Below are 20352 nucleotides of genomic sequence, written 5' to 3'. Positions count from 1 at the left end.
TTGGCTACAAATAAATAATAAAAATATTATTATAAAATTAACTTTGAATCTAAATTAAAAAAATAGAGAAATTTTAAAATAGATTAACACTAATAAAAATAAAATAATATTTAAATATAACAATAAATTTGATTTTTAAAATTATTTCATGTGATACACTTCTTCTCTAAAATATTTTATCACTTAACATTAAGGTTGTTATGCAATAATTTAGGTCTATATTGGGTTTGGGTCTGTTCTTTTGAATCCGGTTTGCTTCGAGTCTATAATTCCAATATCTGTAAAATATATGTAATTTTTGGTACAAAATAGGTTCAGATCAGTTCGGGTATTTAGGACAAAAAAGCCTCAAAGTACTTGAAATTCTGAAAAAGCGAAAACACGAAAATCTAAACAAATACTTGAAAATATTCAAATCCCCAAAAGACAAAATTTTATGTGAAGAACCAAAAATATCCAAAGTTTTATTCGAATACCCAAAATATAATTTTGAAATTTTACCCAAACCCGAAACTATAACCAAAAATCTGAATTTAAAACTTAAAAATTTCTATAATATTCAAAACAATCTGAAAATACCCAAAAAAATCTGAAAAGTTACAGAAGAGTATACATACAGAATCTCACATAAACTAATTCATAAATTATATAATTTTTAACAAATTTCCTTATTCGATATAATACGACTTTATAACATAATAATATAAAAATCATAGAATATTAATTCATATCAAACTTTGTTTATAATCAAATGAAATCTGCGCTTTCGAATTGCGGATCAAAATCTAGTGTTGTTTTAAATGAAAAGTGAAACGATGTCATTTTAAAACAATCCACAAAAGTGGACCGAAGGTTAAGGCCAAAAAATTCACGTGTCCAAGCCTTTGATTTCGGAAACCAACGAACACAGCGCTTATGTGCGATATTTTCAACTTTTAAATATATTAGTGATTAATGAATGGTCATAATGACGTTTTTGTTATTGTTCTAGTAACTTATCACTACGAGAAAACATAAGTTTAACGACGGCGGTATTCATCTTGACTTCGTCGTAAAAGAGGGTTTATGAGGAATTAGCGAGTAAACACGTTTCGTCTTTACTCGTTCGTCGTAACGCATATTTCCTCGTCAATTCGTCGTAACTTAGCGAGAAAAACGTTTCGTCGTAAAGACGAAATACCATATTTCGTCGTAAAGACAACGTAAATATTCCACGTAAGAATGTCGATACATTTCCTCGTAAATACCTCGAAAGTAGTTCCTCGTAAACTACACTTATTTATCTCGAAAGTATTTCCCCGTAGAGTAAACGTAAATACCTCGAAAATAATACCTCGTAAAGTACTCGTTCAATCTTCCTCGTCATTTCCTCGTACAGTTCCACGCAAATAAGTCGTAAATTAGCTACGAATTCACTTCGTTTTATTATTTTACAGAATTTAAAAATATAATTAAAAATAATAATTAAAATTATTTAATTTATTAATAAAATTAAAATTTAAAAACAAAATCAATACGAAAATATTTTATATATAAATAATTTTGAATTTATAAATACAACAACCAAAAAAAAAAACTAAGAATCGTTCATCGCCCGATAGAATTCATCACTCCTCCTCTCTACATCCGTCTCGGCATGTGTATCGGATGATGACTCGCCTAGAATGGGATTTTGTCGTCGCATGTTCCTCAACAAAGACTCTCATTCCGGATTTGTGGCCGCTATAACGTCCAAGAAGCCCTCGACTCCACCAACACGAGCTGTGAACGCAGATCGCGTCGAGTCCAACTCGTTACGCAGCTGAGTGACTTCATCTTCCCGTGTTTGACCATGTCGCTCTCGGAACATCGTTGACGGAACTAATCCCCAACGTACGTCCCTTTTTCTTAGGGACAACCTTAAAAACAAAAAATAAATATTGTTAGTAAACATTTAAAGTTAAATTAAATGAATAATAAAAAAAATTAAAAATTTTAGAAATTTACCTCCTCGTAAATCTTATTCACTTCAAGTGTGGATAAGGTGACGGGTAATCCGTCGGTGGACTGCTGGGTCAGCTGGGTCTGGCGGTCGTCAACCTGAGCAACCAGGTCGTTGAAGATTTGCTCGGACTTGCCATCTAGATATTGGTCCGCCTTATTCTTGTGGGTCCTCTCATAAAGTTGCATAAGAGACGAGAGTTGTCCCGTCTCTTTGGCCTAAAAAACACTTAAGAAAGTTAGAATATACATATATATATATATTAAAAAATTAATTAAATAAAATATTTAATTACCATTTCCAAACGGACACCGGCGTGGAGTTTTTGGCCCGTAGAGTGAAGCATCAGCTTGTGACCGTGCTCATTTACCGTGTTACGGGAGGCAGAGCAAGACTGGACGATTCTAATGGACTCAGGATCCCGCCAATAACGGATGAGGTCATCCCACACATCTGTGGTGAGCCAGCGGGTTTGCCACGCTCATACCCCTTCACGATCCAGTCACCCTTCCAGTTGGAGATCATGTCCAACAAGCGAACTTTTGCCTTCGCGTAAAACGCTTTCCTCACCCTCTCATTAACACCCATGGACCAACTTGTCTTCCTACCATTCTTCAGTTGAAACGCATTTGTCGTTCCATTACAATATGGACAAGCTAATCTCCCATGTGTAGTCCATCCAGACAACATCCCATAGGCAGGAAAGTCACTTATGGTCCACAAAAGCATCGCTCACATCGTAAAATTTGTCTTCGTTGAGCAGTCATACGTCCTCACCCCTGTTGACCACAAACCCTTCAACTCTTTTATCAGTGGTTGTAGAAAACATCCATAGACCTTTTTGGATGGTTCGGACCAGGTATTAATATAGTCAAGAATAGCAACGCCCCCGTCCTTGCTGCTTGAATCGTGGCTTCTTGCAGAATCGATATTCTTCTAACTTCTCATCATCTCCCCAATAGATCATGCAGTTGTCGATGCAAACATCTATCATCTTCTAAGGCAACCCAAGACTATAAACCAGTTTCTGAATCTCATAATAAGAATCAGCAGACACATTGTCTTTCGGCAAATACTCTTTAAACAAGTCTGCCCATTCATTCATGCAACTTTCAGGTAGATTGTGATCAGTTTTAATATTCATCATTCTCGCAGCCAACGACAATTTAGAAAGACGTTCTCTACAACCACTGTAAAGTGGCTGATTCGCCGCATTTAACATTTCATAAAAAAATTTGCATCTATATTAGGTTCTTCATCTTCATCATGAGCTACGAATGCATCAGCTACCATATCATGAACCCTATCATAATCTACCATCTGCTCTTCCTGATGGTAACTATGTTCATTATGCAAATGATGATCAACCGGTTCTTCCTGAAAATTGCTATTACTACTACTAGCTTCATTCTGATCATTATTATAACCTTCTCCATGTTGAAACCAGATATAGTAATTTGGCGTGAAACCTCTATTTATTAAATGCTTCAAAACATTTTCACGATTTGCCAATTTCGAATTGTCGTATTTCCTACAAGGACAAAACATCTTACCACTTTCTTTGGCGAGCGGTGTGGAATCTGCTTGATGCATAAATGTCTCCAGCCCCGCAAGGTATTCTTTCGTCACTCTCCCGTTAGCATCTCTATGCATATACATCCACCTCCGCAACTCAAAAATATTCCCGGAGGCCGACATTTTTTTTCTTTCACGTTTTTTCTTTCTTTCTTGTTAGTGTGTTTAAAATGATGTTCAAATGTCCATATTTATAGGAAATTTTCGAATCTGGTAGTTGTAATTTTCCTATGAATTTACGACGAAATTTAGTTAGGTGCCCGAAAAAAAATGTGTTACAACTACAAAGTTGGTGGATTCAAAATTTCCTCGCTAGGTAGACGTAAAATATTTCCTCGTAAAGTACACGCTACATTTACGTCGAGTTTACGAGAAAATCGTAATTCCTCGTAAAGGCCACGTGATATTACATCGACTTTACGACGAAATCATTTCGTCGTTATTTTACGAGGAAATAACGTGGATTTTATTTTTCCTCGTAAGTTCCTCGTAAAGTCGACGTAAATTTACGAGGATTACTTTTCTTCGTTAAATTTCCTCGTTAAACTTGTTTTTTCTTGTAGTGTATGTCTTATTTAATAAGGAGAGTGAAAAGAGCTGTGGTGATGACACTTCATCACTAAACTCAAAATCACAACTTAAATAATAATTCTCAATTAATATATAGGGAATATATATATATATAGCTGGTTGTGTTTTAGAATTGATCTGATAAGTAAGTGACATTTCCAATTCTTGGATTTTTCATTAACAAGTTTGCGTGAGTGCTGAATGCGAAAAAACAAGTTCTAACAGGGATGATGCATCATCTGACCCCGGATAATATCATTGAGTATGGGAAGAAGAAGCTTTACGAAAGTGAGGTTGTTGAACTTCAAGGAGTTTCAAGAGTTCAAGCATGTTGGTGATGATTCCCCTACCATTAGTCCCTCATATCATTGCTGCAAAAATAGTATGAATATATACCTTACATGTATGTTTCCAAGCCAGAGATTAATCTTAAGAAAGACTGATCAAGAAATAATTTGGTTTTGTGGATCAGATGGGCATAGATCTGGATGGAGTCAAGTTCCAGGAGATGATCCAGAAGTGCAACATGTTTGCTGATCATGCTGTTAATTAAGACCATACAGCAACGTAACATGTTTGTTGATCATGACCATCCAACAGATATCTTAATCATTGTTCCCTTATGAACTTCAAGATTTGTACGTGCTAACGCTGAGATGCGGCTTCGGTCAGTTCACTCATATTCAAACCCCAATCTGAAGTTTACTACTAATCTGCACACTGATTTTAGTACATCACTAATCAGTGTTCGACAACGTGTTTGCAAAAATTCATCTTATCAAAGACGTAAAGAAACAATTGTATCCAAATTGGTGTACTACTTGGTGACTGCAAAATTTAGTAGTCAATGAAAAAAAATTAATCGGTGTACTATGCATCTAATATAATTTTATGACATTTTATAATTTTTATACTCATAATCTATTCTAATAAATTAAATATATATATATATATAAAAAGTTGAATTTTTCCCTTCTTATGACATGTGGAAGGGGGGTTTATTGACATGTGTATTCATATTTTTTTTTGTATTTTAAATCCTTCTTCTTTTAAATTATTACAATTTACTCCATAAATTTCTAATTGTGTACTAACTAATCCTTCTCGCACTTATTGGTCCGAAATAAATAAAATAATATAAATATATTTTTAATTTTTAATTTATTAATAACTAAAAATACATAAACTTTCACCATTTTATTATTTTTTTACTAATTTTTCTTATTTTATTTACAAATTATATATTTATTTCACTATTAATATCATAAGATAATCAAACTAAGAATAAGAAATTAGAGCACCAACACAAATAACCAAGAAAACGAGCCAGATGGAGAATAATAATCGAAAGGCCAAAGCCACCAAGAAGCAGGAAGATATATGCTTAAAGCAGCAGAATCGCAATCAGTAGCTAAAAGGTAAGAAACATCTCATAAACTAAACACGAACATACAAGACAACCATGCAAGTGAAAAAACACAAAGCTCTGGATAGAAAAGACCAAAGCTCCAAGAGACTAATTTCGCACACCTATACCAAAGGAAACATGAAAAGAAAAGAAACAACTTGAGGAAGGGAGAATGGAAGACAACCACCAAAAAATCAGAAACTAAACTTGAGACCAAAAATTACCTTCCAAGCCCACATAGCATACACGAACGAAAACATTATCTAAACCTCGAGTGGCAAACATGGTGAAAGGGAGAGCCACCAGAGATGCGATGAAAGCTGCAAAGAGATGCGAGAATAGAGAGGGAAAGAGAGACGAAACGAAATCAACAAACTATGGAGCCGCCCTCGAGCTATGAAAGAGAGCATAGAAGTCAGAACACCAAAAACTAGATCTTGAAAACCAAGACGAGCAAAGACTATTGACGGTAAGCCAACGACGATGAATAAAACATCAAAGACCACTAAACTCTGACCCAACCAAGGAGATGCAATTTCTAACATCAACTGAAATCTAAAGAAAAAGATGAGCAATCAATATTGACTGGAACAGCCTACAATACCGTGAGAATCAACCGAACAACTGAAAACTCAGAAATCCGATCTACAACAAATACCATATAATCTCACAGGTGAAGAATCCAAAGAAAAAAAAAAAAGAGAAAGAAGTGAGTCTTTTTCCGGTGATGGTGATAAGCACCGCACACCAGAAAGGTAACGAACTACATTGACGGTGACGGTTCAAGTCAAAATATGGGAAGAGGACAAAAAATATCTTAAAAGTTTTAATTTTCAAAAATATGAAAAAATATAATACAATTTTGACGTTGAAACCGTTAATCTTAGAATTAATCAACAAATGCGTAGATGCAAAGTTATTGAAATTCAATATTCTTTTACGTTAGAGGTTCATTTCACTATTAACAAGTACTGTACACACAATAACACATTATTAAAAAAAAAAACACAAAATATATTAACCTATCACCTACTACTACATAACACATTAAAAACACCAAATAATGCTCTTAACAAATAAAAACGACAACATAATTACATTATCCAAAAAATCATGTTCTTAACAATAATAAAACAATATTCCGCGCGCAGCGTGGACACCCCCTAGTTATTATATAATTTTAAATATGATAATATCATAACAAAAATAGACTAAACCTATTTTATTTATTTTAGACTGGAAATAAATGAACTGTCATCCACTGTCAAAAAACAATTAAATTATATGATAAATTTATTCCAAAATAAAATAGTTAACATATTTAAAAATTTAACATTTATAACTATATAATCTAAAAAGAATAAAAGAAGAAATTAGATTTTGTTAAAAGAATCTCGCATTTTTTAATGCGGGTCATAATCTTAGATTTTGATCTAGTTAAAAAGATAAATTTTAATATTATGTTGAAAACTTAATATTTTAGCAGTTAAATAATATAAATAAAATAAAAATTTGTAACAAGTTATACGTGTATTTTCCATTCAAATACGAAACACAGGCATGCACTATACGTCTATACACGAGAAGCAAGTACCATTAGCCTTCAGTTTTCACATTCAACATCTACAAATTGTGTCTGGCAAAACAAAGATGGTGCTTCTATTTGTTAATACATACATATATGTATATTTGACTCTTTGGGTTATGTACATATTAAGTTGTTATTACACACTGGATCACTACTAAATCACAAAAATAGACTTTATACATTGGCTTCACTACACAAAGGCAAGCAAAACAATCGAGGCTAAGAGACAAAACTGAAATCTACGATTTCATTGGCTTCAGATACTGCTGCCATGAAGGTAGGGATCCAGAGCTCTACAATAGTACCACCAGCTACTAGGGCTGTATGGATATGAGAGGTGATATAACCCTGATCATGCATCCCTATAACTTTCTGGAGCTACTGTTTAACCCGTCACAAAGTTCCATGTCATATTGTCTTCAAACATGTTCTCCGACATGAGTTCTGCTCCAAATGGTGTTAGCGAATACATTTGCGTCTGCATTGATGAAACACCTTAATGGTAAGAAAGCATTAAGTTGACTTTTGACCACCATCAGTTTTGTATTAACCCGGTTTCATACGTAAAAGGATATGAATTTAATAGCAGGAGAAGATAGTTTTTTTTATCTCGTTTACCATTTGCGCATATCAGGGTCATCATTAATCTGTTTCCCAACTTTCATTTTCTCTTTGGTGGGGGTAGTATGTTTTTTTCAAATTTCATATATTTTTTTGTTTGTATCTCCAACTCTATTATTTGTCATTTCAAAAAAAAAAACTCTATTATTTCTTTTAGAGGATAAAGTCCTCTGCCTGAGTTGGATGCTTAAAGCTATCTTATCTTACCTTTCTTAGCATCCTTCATTACCCTTTACCCCTTATTCTTCTTCATTACCAATATGAAGTCAATCATATCTTCATTGTTTGCTCTCTCTTTACTTTCACTATCATCAGCCCATGCTCAATGCCATTTCCCAGCAATCTTCAACTTCGGCGACTCTAACTCCGACACCGGCGGTCTCTCTGCCGCTTTTGGCCAGGCTGGTCCTCCTCACGGCATTACCTTCCCCGGCTCACCCGCCGGGAGGTACTGTGACGGTCGCCTCGTCATTGACTTCATAGGTAATGTTAACTAAATTATACTCTTATCAAACTTCATTTCTTTGCGTTAGCGTTATAGTGATTATTTGTTTTTCTTTTTTGACGCAGCGGAGAATTTTGGATTACCGTATCTAAGTCCGTTCCTAGACTCGGTCGGTTCAAACTTCAGCCATGGCGCTAACTTCGCCACGGCGGGATCTCCCATCAGAGCTGTCAACACCACTTTTCGTCGAACTGGATACAGTCCATTTTCACTCGATGTTCAGGCCGTACAATTCTCCAACTTCCACAACAGATCCCAAATAGTTCGCAGTCGCGGTACGACCCTCTCACTCCCTCATTGTATCTGTGAGATAATATCGAAATAACGTGTTTAACTGATATGTTACATGAGTTACATAGTATATCGTCGAATATGAATTAGAGGGTGGGTGTTGACCAAAAGAAAAAGAGGGTGGGCAAGGGCAAACAAACCAGAACCTAAAATTTGAACGAACCAAACCAAATATATGAATCCAAACTGGATGACAAAAATATTCAAAAGAATCTTGTTCTACACTATTTCAGATTTTAGGTTTTACTCTGAAACGTAAAGATTCAAATATCATAATGAGTATCTAAAACTAGTATATAAACATAATAAGTAACTAGTAGGGTTGAACATATAAACTGAATCCGAAAATTCGAACTGAACCTATCCCGATAAAAATTGAACCCAAACCAATCCAAATCCGGTATAATATCGAATGAATTTGTTCTACGGTATTTTTGGATTATGGGCTTTATGTAGCATCCCCATCCCGCAGTCTGAACTGGATCAGTCCAAGGTCGGACTGATCAGACAGGATAGACATGTTGGACATTACATCTGGATAGTACTGGTCAGGTTAAGACGATACTGTCTGTCCAAACATAGCAGTTGAGCTTGTCGGACTAAGCTGGATGGATTCATACAAGGCAGCTGGAGTTGTCTTCCGAGATCAGTTAGCCTATGTACGGACTAACTGTTGTACGTTCTGACGGGAACAGATACTGAGCTGAACATGAACTGGTTAGCTATGGAGAATGGCGGGATCAGTTACCGGAACGGTTACTAAGTAGTTACCGAAACAGTTACTGGACGGTTCCTAAGTGACTACTGGACGGTGTAACCAACTAGGACGGTTTATGGGACTTGGAACTGTCAAGCAGTTATGGAGCGGTTAATTAACTGTCGGGAAGTTAAGTTAAACTGCCCTAGAGCAGTTACAGATGGGATTAAGCGCGTGAGCAGTTGAGTAAAACGGTTATGGGCGGTTAAGGCCGAGAAGTAACCACCCAAACTCCCTTTTAATGGAAATCCCGCGGATCAGAAAGGATCTCTGCTCTATACGGTTCAGGACAGACTAGAGAGAGAGAAATACAGAGAGAAGGCGATTATGATCGGAAAGATAGAGAGAGTTGGCCGAAAGGCAGATCGGGGTCTCAATTAATGGCCACGGGTCTGTCTGGTGCACTGTGACTCCGTCTGATCTGAACATGATCGGATTGCGACTGGGATACCGAGAGACAATGATACTGGATCGAAGGGATAGAGCGTGGGTACTGATAATAGATCGGCATATTGTATCTGATCAGGTACAGTACGGGAAGGGAACAGACCGAATCTGTGTTCTGCGTGGGTTCTTGTTAATTCGAGTTGTCCTTCATACCGTGGGCTTGATGATGCGGATCTTCCCTGATGGATGGCGAGTCCTGTGGAGGCTGGCTCGGCTGGTTATGTACACGGTTTGATGGTTTCTGATGGGAGGCGTCTGTACTGATGATACAAATCAGACGGCAAGAGTTATCTGAGGCGGTTATCGGATGTTTGGTGCTGGAAGGCGATTCTGACGGTTAAGACTCAGATCGAGTCTTAGTTCTGTTCCGACGATGGTAATGGTTGTGTCTTGATGGAACGGCTGGTAGCGAGGCATCTTCTATTCATCGTGGACTGAGTGTTGGTTGGATCTTGAGAAGATTTGATCTGATCGTATGGTGGAGAGGCAGGAAGGTGGCTGTGAATCCGGGTGTGTTTTTACAGGGATCTGGATGCGTGATAGTACTGGTTGGATCGTAGGTTGCAGAGCCGAGTTCGTACTGATTGATCTAGATGTGATCAATGACTGGTTCTGGAACGCTAGCAAGGCTGGCGTACTGTCGGTACTGGAAGGCGGGTTGGAGACATAGCCAGGACAAGATGGTCGTGAGGTGTACTGATGGGATCGAGGGCTGTAGAGCCGAGTATGTACTGACTCGTCTAGGTGTGATCAATGACTGGTTCTGGAACGCTAGCAAGGCTGGCATACTATCTGTTCTGGATGGCTGGATGGAAACCAAGCCGTCTCTCTTTGTTCATGGTCATGTGGGGATGGTTGGCTGAGTGACTAAGTAACAAGGGGATTCAGTTAAGTATCTGATCGAGCTGGCTGGATAAGAACGAACGGGAAAGGATGAAGACAACAAGGATGAAGTGTATGGATGGACTGGCGGACAACTAGCACCGATGCAGTGAGGTACATGTTTATTATATTGTCAGTCTTAGTATTTTTCTAGGATGCTGGATAGATCTAATGAACTTAAGGAACTGAACTGAACCTCATAGAGGAAAACTGGATAAAAATCCTAGATAGGGTCAGTTCGGTCGAGGGAAGCGAACTGAGGACGTACCGACGGTAAGGGAAACCGGGTCGGGGCCTCACAAGTGGTATCAGAGCAATTACGGTTCTAGGACAGAGTTGGAAGGATTATTCAAGATTTGTCTAGACCGAACGGACGTGGAAAATGCTAAGCACGAGCATTGGAGAACTGACGTGAGACTTAATCTTGGGAGTGATCAAGTCGAACTTACACTTTGTATGGGCAAATGTAAGTTAGAAGTCTAACTGGAAAGAAACCGTAAATAAGATCATTGATGAATGATTGGATTGGTTGAATGAAGTCTGAGTTAAGATCCTTTGGAGAATGATCGGACTGCTTAAGGTGTTCTGGATTACTCGAGAGAGTTATCCAAGAAATTATTCTAAGTGTTGGAAACAACAGAGAGGTTTACTTAGGTCAATGGATCCGGATTCTGAAGTGAAGAAACGGGAAGGATTGACTAGGAGATTTCTGAAGCTTAAAGAAGGTTAAGCAGACTAGAGTAAAGAAGAACCAAGCTGTTCGAGAAAGCGAAAGATGATTCAAAAATGTCAAAGTAAGACAATGAACTGTCAAGGACAATGATGTCGGATATGAAGCCAAGGAGCTGACGAGTTTAATTTTGTATGGACAAGACGTCCGTAACTGGATCTGAAAGGGGGACTTCAGACGGAAGGACTTCAAGGAAAGATAGCCGAGTGGATGAGCCGGATGTTGTAAACGGGAACTGAGTTGGACAGTTGGTCCGAGAATTGAGTTAGTATCTCAATGAACAGGTTAAGGACGGGTTAAGGCAATGGATCGTCTCTGCTAAGAGATAACCTGAAAGATCGGAAAACTGAATTGGACTAGTCGTCCATGGAAGAGCCTAAGAACTAATGGCCAAGGCACTGATGCTGGAATGCGAAGTACGGAGACTTACATTCGAATGGAACGTCTGTTGGGAATTCTTAGACGGATTCTAAGGTTTTCAAGGTAATGGACAAGCTGGTCCGGGAAAATTTAACTAGAAGTTTCATAAAAAGATTTTTGGAAAAAAATCTGAGTGAGACTTACACTTAGCAAGTGGTGGGTGTAGGCAAGTCTGGATATAGGAACTGGACAAAGGAATTGTCAAGGTTGACTAAGGTTGATCGTCTTGGTAGGTTTGTGCGGTCCGAGAGTTGAGATTATCGGAACAAGAGATTGGAAGTCAGGTGTACTTGCCAAAGACTTGTTAGGTGATCAAGAAACTACTCGGAGGTACAAGATGCCATAGATGATGAGTTGTGGTCAGAGTTTCAAAAGTAGTAAATGATTGGTTCCTATCATGAGCGTCTAGATCAGACAAGGTACTTAGGGGCTGTGATGCTAGCTAAGACTTGCTGAAATTTGGATGACGGCTCGATGATTTGGGACGATCATTTGAGTTTAGATTATTAATTCCTTTCATGTGAGAGTCTATATCAGTCTAGGTGCTTATGGCTGAGGTGCTCATTAAGACTTAACTGGATAGTAAAACGGCTACTCGATGACTTGGAATGATAATGCTATACCAGACTAAGTGTCTGATTAACTGGACAAGTGGGAATACTGAAACCTTAGTGTTAGTGTTGATGATATGTCCTTTGGAACCGAGTGGGTTTGCTTGGGTTTGCTGAGGCATAACTGTTCTGATACTGTCTGTTCTAGCGTCTATGGAAACCGAGAGTTTCCAAGACGTGACTGTCTATCATCACGTGTTCTGTCCTGACGTCTGTGGGAAAACAGAGTTGCCAAGACGTAACTGTTATCTCGTCGGTGGGAACTATATTAGTTCACCATCGCGTGTCTGTACTGGAGTCTGCGGAAACCCAATCTGATGTCTGTGGGAGATGCACCTTTCAAGACATAACTGTACTGTCACTGGAACTCATGGAGTTCACTACTGTGGGTTTCCGATCGCGATGAAAGCATGGATGGGAACTAGTGAAAGTTTGCCATCACATGTCTGTAGGACGTTTGTCTGTTAGGTATGTATCGTATGAACTAATGTCGTTTTGGAACTGATGAGTTTTCAAGACATAATTAAGACTGAGTCAATGGGAACAAGTTGAGTTTGTCATTATGGGATTGTGAACCAGGAAGGACTGGGAGTCCGAAAGGAAAACTGTGCAAGGGATCAAGTGTAGGATCCGGTAAGAAATGTCTGTAAAGATCAAGAATGATCCAGAGGTGTCAATAAAGATCAATAAGGATCTGAGAAAATCTGATATCAATCATCATAGGTGGTCGGGGACTGGTTAGGATCAGGGAGTGATCCGAGGAAACAACTGTAAGGATCAAGATGAGATCCATGCGTTCTGAAAAGATTAAGTTCCTAGTATTCGAAGTGAGGCCATGCTAAGGAACCCTGTAGTGCGAGAATCAAACAGTCAAGTCAGATTGGACTGAGACTGGTTGGAACTGAGTTCCGGAGGGACAAAAGTTGAGTCAATAAAGTGACAGTGATTGGTTAAAGTTTAAGCTGGAAAAAAAAAATTACTAAGATAGTGAGTTAACACTTCGAGAATTGAGGTAAAATGGTCAGCACAGTTGGGAGTCTAGCGTTCTCGCCAAAGTGTGTGTCCAAACACCAAGAGATTGCTCGGAAGTAAGGACTACTATGCTTAGTGAGTTGGTGCTTTGAACTGAGTTTGTTGAGATTTAAAAAAAAAAAAATGGTAAAGACACCGGATTGAAAAATTGATATCTGAGATCAAATTCAAGCATGATTGTGATCAGGAAGTCTTGAACACTATAATGGTCGAGTGACCGAAAGCCTGAGCATTGAGTTAAGGCATGAGTGCCGTTTGATTGGGATTCATTCCAAGTGGGGGAGACTGTTCTGATTGGATAGAACAAAGTTCTATTAACTACGGAATTCGAGGACGAATTCATTCCAAGTAGGGGAGACTTGTAGCATCCCCATCCCGCAGTCTGAACTGGATCAGTCCAAGGTCGGACTGATCAGACAGGATAGACATGTTGGACATTACATCTGGATAGTACTGGTCAGGTTAAGACGATACTGTCTGTCCAAACATAGCAGTTGAGCTTGTCGGACTAAGCTGGATGGATTCATACAAGGCAGCTGGAGTTGTCTTCCGAGATCAGTTAGCCTATGTACGGACTAACTGTTGTACGTTCTGATGGGAACAGATACTGAGCTGAACATGAACTGATTAGCTATGGAGAATGGCGGGATCAGTTACCGGAACGGTTACTAAGTAGTTACCGAAACAGTTACTGGACGGTTCCTAAGTGACTACTGGACGGTGTAACCAACTAGGACGGTTTATGGGACTTGGAACTGTCAAGCAGTTATGGAGCGGTTAATTAACTGTCGGGAAGTTAAGTTAAACCGCCCTAGAGCAGTTACAGATGGGATTAAGCGCGTGAGCAGTTGAGTAAAACGGTTATGGGCGGTTAAGGCCGAGAAGTAACCACCCAAACTCCCTTTTAATGGAAATCCCGCGGATCAGAAAGGATCTCTGCTCTATACGGTTCAGGACAGACTAGAGAGAGAGAAATACAGAGAGAAGGTGATTATGATCGGAAAGATAGAGAGAGTTGGCCGGAAGGCGGATCGGGGTCTCAATTAATGGCCACGGGTCTGTCTGGTGCACTGTGACTCCGTCTGATCTGAACATGATCGGATTGCGACTGGGATACCGAGAGACAATGATACTGGATCGAAGGGATAGAGCGTGGGTACTGATAATAGATCGGCATATTGTATCTGATCAGGTACAGTACGGGAAGGGAACAGACCGAATCTGTGTTCTGCGTGGGTTCTTGTTAATTCGAGTTGTCCTTCATACCGTGGGCTTGATGATGCGGATCTTCCCTGATGGATGGCGAGTCCTGTGGAGGCTGGCTCGGCTGGTTCTGTACACGGTTTGATGGTTTCTGATGGGAGGCGTCCGTACTGATGATACAGATCAGACAGCAAGAGTTATCTGAGGCGGTTATCGGATGTTTGGTGCTGGAAGGCGATTCTGACGGTTAAGACTCAGATCGAGTCTTAGTTCTGTTCCGACGATGGTAATGGTTGTGTCTTGATGGAACGGCTGGTAGCGAGGCATCTTCTATTCATCGTGGACTGAGTGTTGGTTGGATCTTGAGAAGATTTGATCTGATCGTATGGTGGAGAGGCAGGAAGGTGGCTGTGAAGCCGGGTGTGTTTACAGGGATCTAGATGCGTGATAGTACTGGTTGGATCGTAGGCTGCAGAGCCGAGTTTGTACTGATTGATCTAGATGTGATCAATGACTGGTTCTGGAACGCTAGCAAGGCTGGCGTACTGTCGGTACTGGAAGGCGGGTTGGAGACATAGCCAGGACAGGATGGCCGTGAGGTGTACTGATGGGATCGAGGGCTGTAGAGCCGAGTATGTACTGACTCGTCTAGGTGTGATCAATGACTGGTTCTGGAACGCTAGCAAGGCTGGCGTACTATCTGTTCTGGATGGCTGGATGGAAACCAAGCCGTCTCTCTTTGTTCATGGTCATGTGGGGATGGTTGGCTGAGTGACTAAGTAACAAGGGGATTCGGTTAAGTATCTGATCGAGCTGGCTGGATAAGAACGAACGGAAAAGGATGAAGACAACAAGGATGAAGCGTATGGATGGACTGGCGGAAAACTAGCACCGATGCAGTGAGGTACATGTTTATTATATTGTCAGTCTTAGTATTTTGCTAGGATGCTGGATAGATTTAATGAACTTAAGGAACTGAACTGAACCTCATAGAGAAAAACTGGATAAAAATCCTAGATAGGGCCAGTTTGGTCGAGGGAAGCGAACTGAGGACGTACCGGCGGTAAGGGAAACCGGGTCGGGGCCTCACACTTTACCCGAAGCCAAATGGATATCCGAAAAAATCTAAAAATTTCAAAATTCCAAAAAGAATTTGTACCAAATCCGATCTCAGTCCCTAATATATATCCAAAATACACTAAGATATTATTGAGTACTTAAAATATTTATCTATTACATGAATAATTAACTCAAATACGTATTTAATATATATATTGGTATTCATTCAATATTGATGTTTTTATGTTTTGACAATTGCATTTGAAGTTCAATAATAAATATGTTCGCTTTTGAAATTTAAACAATGTTCTTTAAAAAATGTTTAAATAATGTTTCTTGTGTTTACGAACTGCTAGTTGTTAATTGTAATTTGTTTACGTTTTATTATGTATGATTTTCGTTCGTACATAAGGTTTTGGTATATCATGATATGTTTGATGTTGTGACGTATAGTTCAAGGGTTAATCACGTATGGTTGATATAAGGTAATTTTAGATTTTAAAATACTTTTAGATAATAAGTCTGCAAATCCGATTCGAATCAACAAAACTCCACACCAATCAGATATTGTATGCATAAATATCCGAATGTAATTTAATTTTTTAAATTCTGAAACCAGAAAAAATCAAAATTAAACCAAACCTGAGTATCCGAATACAACCTAAACCAAATAAACTAATTAAAAGGTTCGGATGGTCAAAAATAGAGTTTTCATATTAGACTGCTTACATTGGGGTAATTGAAAAAATTATTCGACTACTGAAAGCATACAATGAAGGTGTTGAAACAAGAAAAAAAAGGAGGTGGATTAAACTTAGTTGAAAAGATTCAACGGATTGTAAAACAAGAAAGAGAGACCCACGTTAAAGACATAAACCAATCAGATTACATCTTTGAATTGCACGCTCCTAACTAGCGAGTAAAGATCTGAGATTTTGTTTTTTTTTCTTAGAAAATAAATATAAAGTCCATAGAACAGGAATTTCTAATTGGTTATTTTGTAGTTAATACTTTTTTTATAAAATAATTTATATCAAAATTCATTATTTTTGTTTTCTACAAATAGAGATTTGGTTTATTTGACTTGGATACATAAATAATTTTACTCTAATTTTGATATTATTTCCTAATAAACTCTTACTTATATAAATAAAAAAAATATATCAAAACAAAATTTTATAACTAAAAATGAAAATTATAAATATTGTTTTTGATCAGGAAAACTAATTGTGTTATTCAGATTAATTTGTTATTGATTTTTTTTTTATAAAAACATAAAAAAATTGAAACAAAAATTATGGGATGTTGAATTTTTAAAAACAAAAATCATTGTATGCTTTGAAAAATAAATAAGTGTTGAAGGATGATGTGGATTAAAGAGAGAGTGATGTGTAATGTAAAAAAAAAAACAAAAAGAAAGGTGTTTAATAATAGAACCATTGTACGTGGTGTTATAAAAAGTGTGAAAATTTGTTTTATTATTCATGGCCACGTCAAAATGTCACAGGAGGAATATATACGACAATGCTGCCTGAAGCTAACAGTTTCTCCAAGGCGTTGTACACTATTGACATCGGACAAAACGATCTCACTGCTGGTTACTTCGCAAAAAAGACCGTAAAAGAAATTGGAACCACCGATGTTCCTGAGCTCATCAGCCAGTTCAAGACTGCTGTCACGGTCGGTCGGCCTCTCTGTTTTATACTCTGTTCCAATGAATGGTCTTGCTTCAAGGTCATTTATCATAACCGTGTGTATTTTCTTGTGACAGAATATATACAAAGAAGGAGGGAGATACTTCTGGATTCACAACACAGGACCCATCGGTTGTTTAGCTTATGTGATCGAGTGGTTTCCGCTCCATGAATCAGACTTTGACGCACACGGATGTGCCTCTCCCTTGAACCATTTGGCTCAACAGTTCAACGGCGGCTTGTCACAAGCCGTGACCGAGCTTAGAGCTTCTTTGTCTGAAGCTGCCATTACTTACGTAGATGTATACTCTATCAAATACGAGTTGTTCGCTCACGCACAGGAACATGGGTTCAGTAAGTCGTTGGTCTCTTGTTGTGGCTATGGAGGGAAATACAATTACAACAGGAAGACTGGGTGTGGGAAGAAGATTATTGTGGATGGCAAAGAGGTTTTAATTGGAAAATCGTGCGATGAGCCTGACAAGGCTATCGTGTGGGACGGTATACACCTCACTCAGGCTGCTAATAAAATTATATTCGGTAAGATCGCAGCTGGGCTGAGCATGGCCTGTCACAAGCAGTGACAAGAACAAGAAGAGTGAAGCTTTTCTAAAATTTAGTGAAGCTTTTCTAAAATTTCTATGAGTTTATTTTTATAGTGTTAAGGACAATTTGTGTGTGAAAAAAACTGAGACTCCTATGTTTTTGTTGGCTGTCGTTGATTTGAACTTTTAAGATTGGTAATAAGATTTTTGGTGAGATACGTTCATAATAGTCAACAAGCATTTACATAATAATCAACGGATATGAAACAACATAGAATACAAAGCATAGGTATGTTAAGGGTGATGAGGCTTTTCAGCATTTATAGTGGTTGAGATCAACAATCACCACTGTGATATCATCCATACTACCTCTACTCACGGCAAGGTTCACAAGCTCTTTGGAAGCCGCCTTGGCCCAAGAAGACTCAGCCTTCATCTTTATTCGCTTCAAGGCGGTGATCTTCCGTGCCTTCGAAGGTGGACTCCCCATTTCATGGTAGGAGGGTGATTCATTCTCTGAGTGGTAAGGTTTTGCACACTTGGGAGATTGAGCTGGCAACAACTCCTTTCTTTGCTTTACAAGCGAAACTCGCCGAAGTTTTGAAGATGGACTTACATTGACCAACCCCTTGAACAAACCCTCGTCCTCGGTTTCTCTAGGTGTCTTTCTCTGAGCTAGAACGCTCAGTACAGTGTCAACTGCTTCTTGGTTACTAACCACATCCCAGAGTCCATCAGAAGCTAAGACAAGAAACTCCATATCTTGTTCCAAATCGAGTATTCGTGTCTCCGGTTCAGCAACCACCCATTTCTTTAAATGTGCATCCCCAATGCTTCTGGAGATAGCTAGTATTCCATGAACTCGCCACGCCCCTCGATGGAACTCCACATAACCTCCCTGTAGAAGCAAAAAAAGACATCAAATCTACTCTCTCAAACCAAACTTCTTCACAAAACTTACCTGATTCTCGATTCTTTTGCGTTCATCGTCTCTTCCAGCTCTGTGATCAGTTGTAAGAGCCTCAGCTACTCCTCCTCGACAAAGAACAGCTCTACAATCTCCCAAATTCGAGACAATCATCTCCTGGTTTTGTATCAAAGCTGTAACACAGCAGGCACCACTCACTACACCCTACATTTGTTGTTAACTTGTTACCTCTAAGTTCAAGTAGATTGTAGTTTTACAAGTCATTACTCATACCTCTTCCAGGAAATCACGATCAGTCCTCAAATAAGCAGCTTTAAAGGCTTCTTCTTTCTCCTTGCAATCCTTCAGCATCTCAAGAACATTCTTGTGCAGATTCTCAGCTACAAAGTCTGCAGCTTTACAACCTCCATGGCCATCATAAACTCCAAAGAAGCTCTGCCCACCAAAACCCATCAACCCAAACATCTCCTACAAGTAAATTCAAAGTGAAAGAAAACATTACCGTGTCTGAGCTTCCGACAGAACAAGGAGCAACTCTGTGACTGTCTTCCATGAACTTCTTCTTCCCCTTTCTGGAGACAACGCCGAACCCGTTTCCTCCGGAGCACACGGCGTCGTTTTGGTGAGCAGAGTCTCTGAATCTGAGGTCATCAGATTGAATTTCTTGGAGGATATTGGGGATTTCTATCTGGGGAGGTCTCTTTCTCTTCAAAGACGGCAGCTTTGGGACCGAGAAAGGGGTGCTTAGTCTAGTTTCCATGGCAGAAGAAAGAGTCGCCGTTTGTTCTTCTTCTTCTTCTTCTTCTTCTTCTTCTCCTGTGCTTATTAGTGTGTAAACGTATATTGTGAAAGAGTGAGCAACGGCTACAAAATGTGGGGCGGAAAAAGTCAGTGGTAAAGTCAATGGACGCCTTTAGGGTTTTGGCTCGGTCAAATACGAAAAAAAGTTCATTTCAAACGTTCAAACCACTTCAAATTGTGATAACAAAACAACTTGTATATTGTTGTTTCAAAGAAAAAAACCAACTTGTATATTGCAAATTTTGTAACCGAACACAAACACACACATATATATATATATACGTATAATTTCAAGAATGGCCGAGTTAGAATTCTTTTTAAAATGTATTGCACAAATAATACAAATATTTAAATAAATTATATATATTAGATATGTAAGATAATAATTTTTTAAAGATTATTGTTTGTTTCAAAATATTCGTAGTTTCATTTATTTTTTTAAGAACTACAAATTACAACTGTTTGACTGACATAATTGAGTTAGGAAAAAATTTGAACAAATGAGAAATTAAAAGTAAAAATAACAGCAAGCAAAATATGAGAAATAAGAAATAACCATTTTTTCTAAAAAGATATTCAAGGATACATTAGCTTGATCTACTTTAGATTTGAAACTTGAAAGAAGTCCTTAACAAATCTGTCTTTTTGAATACTTAAACGGTAGAAACAGAGTTAATGATATAATTTTACTCGCATAGTAATAT

The 20352-nt window shown here is 38.3% G+C and overlaps 2 protein-coding genes across 2 annotated transcripts; one reads left to right on the top strand and one right to left on the bottom strand.

The window, feature by feature from the left end:
* The first annotated feature begins 7855 nt into the window (after nucleotides 1–7855).
* Nucleotides 7856–18148, top strand: LOC106381130 (alpha-L-fucosidase 3-like). Its single transcript, XM_048747812.1, has 4 exons — nucleotides 7856–8226; nucleotides 8314–8523; nucleotides 17188–17360; nucleotides 17452–18148. The coding sequence occupies exons 1-4, from the start codon at nucleotides 8004–8006 to the stop codon at nucleotides 17956–17958; spliced, it is 1113 nt and encodes a 370-aa protein (XP_048603769.1). The 5' UTR covers nucleotides 7856–8003; the 3' UTR covers nucleotides 17959–18148.
* On the bottom strand, nucleotides 18093–19803 carry LOC106381133 (probable protein phosphatase 2C 14). Its single transcript, XM_048747811.1, has 4 exons — nucleotides 19350–19803; nucleotides 19121–19282; nucleotides 18881–19051; nucleotides 18093–18817 (listed from the first exon to the last, which is right to left on the bottom strand). The coding sequence occupies exons 1-4, from the start codon at nucleotides 19605–19607 to the stop codon at nucleotides 18233–18235; spliced, it is 1176 nt and encodes a 391-aa protein (XP_048603768.1). The 5' UTR covers nucleotides 19608–19803; the 3' UTR covers nucleotides 18093–18232.
* Nucleotides 19804–20352: the final 549 nt, after the last annotated feature.

This window comes from Brassica napus, chromosome C2, assembly GCF_020379485.1.
Source record: "Brassica napus cultivar Da-Ae chromosome C2, Da-Ae, whole genome shotgun sequence".
In the NCBI taxonomy this organism is placed as follows: Eukaryota; Viridiplantae; Streptophyta; class Magnoliopsida; order Brassicales; family Brassicaceae; genus Brassica; species Brassica napus.
The sequence above is the reverse complement of the archived record's forward strand: the minus strand, read 5'-3'. Positions and strand labels throughout refer to the sequence as shown.